An 8084-nucleotide genomic window follows, 5' to 3' on the forward strand; every position below is an offset into this window, starting at 1 on the left:
TTCTTCAGGATTTAACTGTTTTTCTTTTAAACAACATGATCTAATACGAGGTAATTTATTTATTCAAGATGTCATAATCATAACACTAGCTCTTTCAATAACTAGCTCGATTAACTGCAGTTCCGTAATAAGTAAACAAAATCAGTTTAAAACACAGTGGGTACAAAAATATTTCTTTAAAGCAAGATTTTTTACATGATAATGCAGAGCCCTCAGGGCCTTACCGACTTTAATGATCATAACAACGCCAGTCCATTCAGGTTTTCAGAAGGTCCCGAAATCGGTGCACCATGCGTCGGCCGTGCAGCCCCATCATCGCTGTCAGTAGGACCAAATGTAGGAAGCACAATGTTGTGGTATCGGCAGCCCGAAGAAACTGCACTTCGAATGGTGGTATGAAAGTTGATCAGCAGATTTCAATCCGTTATCTCTGAAATAATTCACAGTGTTGAAAGATGGCTAGGTAAAACGTATCTCCACTTCTGAATTTAGCATTTTGGTTATATAATGAAACGTTTTTATTTTATGCTTGTATGAGAGATCATATCAATTCAATTATGCGACCGAGTATGTTAAAGGTGTATAATATGCAGCCTTTTGTCCAAAATAATAATCAACGTTTTTACTTCAAGAAAGGTAACTAACTTCCAAGGAACAAATTAGCTTTACTCAAATGTCATATGACCTGTAGTGACTACTAATATGACGAAATAACTAACCTCCAAAGAACAAATTAGCTTTACCCAAATGTCATATGACCTGAAGTGACTAATATGATAAAATAATTGTAAACATTTATTTGTATTACAATCGGGCAATTCTCCATTTAAGCGATCCTAATTAAATTTGTTTTTGGGATAAATTTAAATATGTAATTCAATTAGCAAATATGGGACATAATAAAACTGCGTTGGTTATAAAGCAATGACACCAATTATATATTTACTCTTTAGAAACACATCAAATACTAAATCATAAACATGGTTACTATTAAGTTACGTATAATGAAATAGTAAAATATGCTTATTTTTAATTACAATTTCATTAGTCAGTTTCATCAATTTATTCAGGTAGTTTTCATTAATTAATTTTCATAGTTAAATACGGGTAATTATTATTAAATAATCAGACATAAACAGCGTTGTAGAGTTGTTTATAACAAAACACTAAAACATTAACTTTTTAATTACATTTTCATTAATCCATTTCATAAATTAATTCAGACAATTTTCATTGAAAATAAATTCAGGTATTTATTAAATAATCAGATTAAGGTACTTCAAATAATTTCATAAATTAATTCAGACAATTATTATTATTATATAATCAGATTAAGGTACTTATCTCTGTTCGTGGCGCTGGTAGAACTAAAAGTGACTGCTCGCCGACGAGCAGTCCCTTTTATAACCAGTCCAGGTAAACTTGCCAACCGACCCGATTTCTTTGTCTACCGACATTATTGCCATAAATTTAAATGTTTGAGAGAAACGTACCTTAAAATGTTACAATTATTAAATATTATAATGGCAAATCCAACAAATTCAAGAATTTGTGTCTTGCCCTAGTCAACTGGTAGTTAAGGGCGTAATCCGTTATTCATTGTGCAATAAAGTTTCAATAAATATTCCGCCCCTAATCTCTGAAACTGTTCTGAAAAGTTTTAGATATGCAGATTATAGGAAACCCATAAGGAATGTATGAGTCATGGGACACACGCAGAAGCAGCACCCGCCAGGGTGCAAAGATTCTTTGAGAGTTCATGGAATCTAAAACGAACTAGGCTGTTGGATGAAAATGGTGAATGAAATACCTGTCTATAGGATAAAAAATTCTACTACACAGCGCCAACTCGCCTCTTAGATTTTTTTTCATTTCAACCCGATCGTTAATTATATCCCTAACGCCAGCCAAAGCAAGTCAGAGATAGAGTCCTGGGTCACCTATCAGCACACTCGGTCGACGATATTTTGGTGCTAATAAAAAAAAAAATCGGCCAAGAGCGTGTCGGGCCACGCTCAGTGTAGGGGCTCAAGTTCCGAAGTTCTACTTTTGTGATTTTTATCATATTATTTTTTAAACAAATGGTTCAAAAGTTAGAGGGGGGGGGGACACACACTTTTTTTCCTTTAAGAGCGATTATTTCCGAAAATATTAAATTTATCAAAAAACGATTTTAGTAAACCCTTATTTATTTTTAAATTCCTATCCAACAATATATCACACGTTGGGGTAGGAATGAAAAAAAAAAATCAGTCCCCACTTTACATGTAGGGGGGGTACCCTAACAAAACATTTTTTTCCACTTTTTATTTTACCACTTTGTCGGCGTGATTGATATACATATTAGTACCAAATTTCAGCTTTCTAGTGCTAACGGTTACTGAGATTATCCGCGGACGGACGGACGAACGGACGGACAGACAGACATGGCGAAACTATAAGGGTTCCTAGTTGACTACGGAATCCTAAAAACAATAAATAGCTTTAAACCATATCCATAAAGATTAGACTACATTTCGATAATAGGTTTATCACATAAGGTTTAAAAGATATACTATCAAAGCCATTATTTAGTTCATAGACATATTGAAAACAAGTAAGTGGCCTTAGAAATTAATATTTTTTCGTTACAAATTAATTAATTTGTAATATTTTTGTGCAAGTCTCTTATAACTAAGCATAATCTATTTGTATAAATCAAAACAAAACATGGTAAAATTAACCAAAACCTGAAGTTTATAATTTTTATAGTTTAATTTCATTTGATATTATGATTGTAGGTTTTCAGTTAAATCCCATTTTAATGTCCCTTTTAAATGTTTGATTTTATTTGAAAAAGTAATAAAAATTAACAAAATTGTTGTGACCAGTGTGTATAATTGTCATTCGTCACCCTATTTCACAGCCGTTTTAAATACACCAAACATTTGGTTGCGAAAAATATATTATGTCTGTGCACTGTGATACGCTATTCCAACAAAAAAAAAACCGGCCAAGTGCGAGTCGGGCTCGCGCACAAAGGGTTCCGTAGCAGCAAATATAATAAACTTATTATGTCAATTTATACACCTGCCAAAATTACAGTTAAATCAACCTATCTCAAAAACTATAAGAGATACTTTGATCAAACCAAAAATCGTTGAAAGAGTTAATTAGCATGCATCACCTCTATTTTTTTTAGAATTTTATACCCCGTAGTTATAAAAATAGAGGGGGGGGGACATACTTTTTACGACTTTGAGAGCTGATATCTCAAAAACCGTTCACTTTAAGAAAAATGTTTTTTAGAAAACTTTATATCATTTTAAAAGACCTTTCCATTGATACCCCACACGGGTATGTACATCGAAAAAAAAATTTTCATCCCTCAGTTACATGTATGGGGGGCCCCACCCCCAATTCTTTTTTTTACTATTTAGTGTCATAATTTTGTAGCGGTTCATACAACACATATTCCCATCAAATTTCATCACTGTAGTACTTATAGTTTCCGAGTAAATCGGCTGTGACAGACGGACAGACGGACAGACGGACAGACGGACAGACGGACATGACGAAACTATAAGGGTTCCGTTTTTGCCATTTTGGCTACGGAACCCTAAAAAAACAGAGTAGTTCCCTAACCGTATGTAAGTACCTACAATTGCTTATTTTACTTTTTTTTTTCAGGACAATATGTTAAAACTACTAGCCACCTTGCTTTTATTAAGCAGCTATGCAAATAGTGAAAAGTTCAATTTCACAAATTACGCCCTATACAGGGTAACCCCGAGCACCGCTGAAGAACTAGAAATACTAAATTCCATGCTATCTAACCCTCAGTTAGATTTCTTCGAAGATCCAGTAATTGTCAATGAAATGGTCAGCGTAGTAACATCACCTGGATACAGAAAAACGTTTGATGATATATTAAAAGCAAATAGTATTGATGCTGAAGTTACTATTGAAAATATACAAACGTAAGTAATTTAAGCATGATCCCCTAAAACATAATATTACATAGGACTTATTGACCAGTGAGAAGATATAGGTAACGCACGGAAAATAATGGTCACACAGAGATGAGAGTATATATTAAAAATAAAATTCAGGGTCAAACGCGATTAGCCAACCTTTTGTATCACATGATTGTTTGATCAGTGAAAAGATGATTCAACTTTTTTTTCTCAATTCAACTCAATTTAAGATGTTTCTGTTTGTAGGGTAATTGACAACGAAAAACACGGCAAATATATTCAACGCAATGTGCAATCTATGACATGGGACGCGTACTATCCTTTGGAGGACATATACTCTTGGCTTGATGACATAGCTGCTGACAACAGTGATATAGTTACAATAATAAAAGGAGGAGAGTCATATGAACGAAGAGAAATTAAAGGAGTTAAAATTTCTCACGGTAGCGGTAGAAAGTCCATATTTATTGAAGGAGGTATACATGCTAGAGAATGGATAGCTGACGCAACAGTAAACTACATTATTACTCAGCTCTTGTATAGTGAAGATCCGGAAGCGCAAGCTGCTGCTAGAGATTTCGATTGGTACATATTTCCCTGCACAAACCCTGATGGTTATGTTTGGACATGGACAGACGTAAGTTTCTATACCTATGTGTTAAATAACATATTGCATTTTTTTTATTATTATAGCGAAGATTTTTTTTTTATGTTTTGGTTTCTATTTTAGTTCAGACTGTGGCGTAAAAACAGGCGTCCCGTTGGAACTGAATTTGGAATTGATTTAAACAGAAATTGGGACAGCAATTGGATGCGTAAGTAACTTTTGTGTTAAATAAATGAAAAATAGTACCGCAAATGTAAGCAGAATTAACATTAAGTAATCATTATATGTTACGATTCCAATAAAAATAAATGATAAAAAGGATGTGTCAATATTACAGTCGAAAACTAAACCTTATAATTATCTCTCTGATTTGCGAGGTCTATAGTGCCTATACTTATTTTGATCTAAACTATCCTGCAGAACTTTGCAGAAAGAGTTAATTGACTGGTGAAATAATTAGAATGAAAAATGTTTGTCTTTACAGTTAAAGGTTCCAGCAATGATCCTTCTAGCGACATCTATGCTGGTACCGGTCCGTTTTCCGAACCCGAAGCAAGTTCTTTAGCCGCCTATATAGAAAGCGTTGCAGAAAATATGGAAATGTATATCAGCTTCCATTCTGCGGGGCAAATGCTTATGGTTCCTTACGGAAATACTACTGACCGGTTGGACAATTATGAAGATTCGGTAATTATTAATTCATACTGATCCTCGTAAGTTGATTTTTGAAACGAACTTACATCATTAGTTAGGTTCTAGTGCGAAAATATTTTCCTTCGTATTTTTACGGAAACGTAGTACGTGTCATGCTATTTTAGTCAGTCTCAGTACAAAACTTACTGACTACTGATACAGTCTGAACTAGCATAACAAATACGAACGTTTCCGTAAAAACTTTTTAACAAAAAATAAAACCGCCTTCAAAAATAAGCGCGTTACAAAACACCTGTACCTCTAATGTAGGAAGTCGTTCTTTTAATTTTACCTTTTGTATTATACAGATATCATGAAAAATTACAATTTTATGGAGAAAGTGACCAGAGGGCCAAATTTTTACCTACTGCAATAAAATATACATATAATTTTTCCGCAACATTTTTACGCTATCGCGATAACTTACCTACGTATTAAAAAACGTGCTAGTCACACTGATTAAGATTATAAAATTATAAGTAGACAACAAGTGATTAATGTACAGTGAGCTGAAAAAGTGCATGGCGAATTTATCAACGAAATTCATTCATAATTTGTCCATGCGATTTCGTAGCTCACTTACCAACTCCTTATTTTTGTACTTTTGTGGGTGTCGGCGTCGTAGAAGTAATCTGTGGGATATGGGTTAAATTGTGGCGTCAGCGATAGGCTGGCACCCTGTCACTTCTATATCACTTCAGTATTTTTTTCAACTCCTTAGTTGCCAAGAGTGGCACTGAAGCTTGAGCGGTTTCATGTACTCTGCCCTTACGTTTGGGAATATAGGCAAGACCTTATGTATGTTTACAAAGTCCCTTTTTTATGGTTAATTTATAATTTGTGTTCTTTTTTTTATTACAGGTGAAAATCGCCCGCAGAGCTATAAGCTCTTTGACAGTGCGATACGGAACGCAATATGTGGCTGGCAATGTGGCTGAAGTAGTTTGTAAGTAATTTTCATATAGTCGTATTTTATTGTCTATTAAATGCTAGTCACATAAATCTTTAAAAAACGCTATAAACATGTAAACACAGTTAATGAAAGGTTTCTGCGTACAATGCTAAAATTGTTTTATCTCTAGGAGGCTTTAGGACCCAAGGATAGATTTAAGACAAAAAGTCGCCAAGATTAATTTTTTTATAGCTAATGGAAGTTGCGGTCAGTCACTTGACTTTTTTGAACTTCTGAAATAGCCAATAACGGTAACGGTTTTTTTTTTAGATGAAGCAACGGGAGCTAGTACAGACTGGGTAAAAGAAAAACTACGTATACCTCTCTCGTACACCTATGAACTTCGAGACCTTGGTGAATATGGTCATCTTCTGCCCGCTGAGCAAATATTACCCAACAATGAAGAAATTTGGGATTCGGTACTCGCCTTAATAAGGGAAGGTCGAGCTTTGGGCTACTTCAATTCTGCTTCTATCATTTCAGGATCGTTTGCTTCTAGGAGTAGATTCTAGGAGTTTTGTTATATCTTGTAAATTAAGAGGAAGATAAAACATCGACAACTTTAGAATCATTTACATGTTCATGCTCATAATTATAGTTTAGGAACATTCTATGCATTGTATTTCGCTTGGTATTTCGTACGTTGCGATTTTTCTATTTCGGCGTTTAAAGCAATTGATAATTTGTCTGTACATAATTCTGCACAATGCCTTAGATAAGGATCCTCTTTCACCAGCCAATTTTCAGAAAATTCGTCTTTGTACGGGACACCAGTAGCCTATTTCATGGAATGCTCCTTTAACATGTTTTTCAATGGATATATTTTTAACTTTTATTAATTTGTTATTCTTAATATATTTGTATTTATCATTATAAAGATCGTATTTAACTTCATGATTTTATGCTTCAAGTGTTTTTTTCTTATTTTCTTTAAGCAAAACAATTCTGTGTAATATCAATGTTTACTGTAGTAAAACTTATTTCAACTTTCACGATTTTTACACATATATAAAATTGTTGCAAACGGGACTTCATTTTATTATTATGAAATGGACTTACTCTTGACCACAAACTAGCCAAATGAAAAAAATAATAATAAATAAAATATGTATATTATTCGTCTTAAATTTATTCAGTTAATTTTATGAAACATTGATAATGATGTTCGGTATTTATCGTTGATAATTTGATAAAAGACCATTTATGTCAAAGCGGTGAAATGTAATCTATATAGATTAGCCTGTATTTTTGATAATTATTTTATTGGACAAGGCTTAAAATGGAACGTTTTAAAGATATTACTTTATATCTTAAACATATTGGATAAGGTAAGTCCCATTGTTTTGAAGATGTTTATTTTTATTTATTGTCTGTGTGTATGTTTATTTCACAATAGTTTTGATTCGTATCTATTCATTCTAAACTCATACAGACTCTATAATCTTGCACCAAACTAGGGAATGCTCCCGGGAATTCCCGGTACCAAAAGTACCGGGAAATCCCGGGATTTTTGAACTCTTTGGGTACCGGTACTGATGTTATAAAATCCCGGTTCTTCGGTACTTTTCGGTACTGAAAAATGGACAAAGATTACAAACTAAAACGCATTTAATCACTTCAAAAATTTGAACGTAAACGATGGAATATCCATTGAATGCTGTACAAATGTAATGTAAATAGTTTCAAACGCGTTAGACTCGTCCCGTTCGGTATTCATCGGCTATGATCGGGACCTCGGCGTCGGTTATACTTAGAGGGTAAACCAAACTAACTTTGCTAATGTTAGAATTAGTTGAGGTCTGTATGGTTTCTTGCACATGTCGTCCAGGTTTTTGAAAGTATGCTTAGAACGCAGTCTGGTATACTATAATTTTGG

The 8084-nt window shown here is 33.7% G+C and overlaps 1 protein-coding gene across 1 annotated transcript in view; it reads left to right on the forward strand.

Moving 5' to 3' along the window:
* LOC125232752 (zinc carboxypeptidase-like) overlaps positions 1-7237 on the forward strand; it is a 28453-nt gene extending 21216 nt beyond the window's left edge. Inside the window, exons 2-7 of the mRNA XM_048138519.1 lie at positions 3670-3959; positions 4203-4593; positions 4687-4771; positions 5048-5250; positions 6118-6202; positions 6479-7237. Coding sequence (XP_047994476.1) covers positions 3670-3959; positions 4203-4593; positions 4687-4771; positions 5048-5250; positions 6118-6202; positions 6479-6720 — 1296 coding nt within the window. The 3' untranslated portion in view covers positions 6721-7237. The remainder of the gene's footprint in view (positions 1-3669; positions 3960-4202; positions 4594-4686; positions 4772-5047; positions 5251-6117; positions 6203-6478) is intronic.
* The last annotated feature ends 847 nt before the right edge of the window (positions 7238-8084 follow it).

The sequence above is a fragment of the Leguminivora glycinivorella genome, chromosome 13, assembly GCF_023078275.1.
Source record: "Leguminivora glycinivorella isolate SPB_JAAS2020 chromosome 13, LegGlyc_1.1, whole genome shotgun sequence".
In the NCBI taxonomy this organism is placed as follows: Eukaryota; Metazoa; Arthropoda; class Insecta; order Lepidoptera; family Tortricidae; genus Leguminivora; species Leguminivora glycinivorella.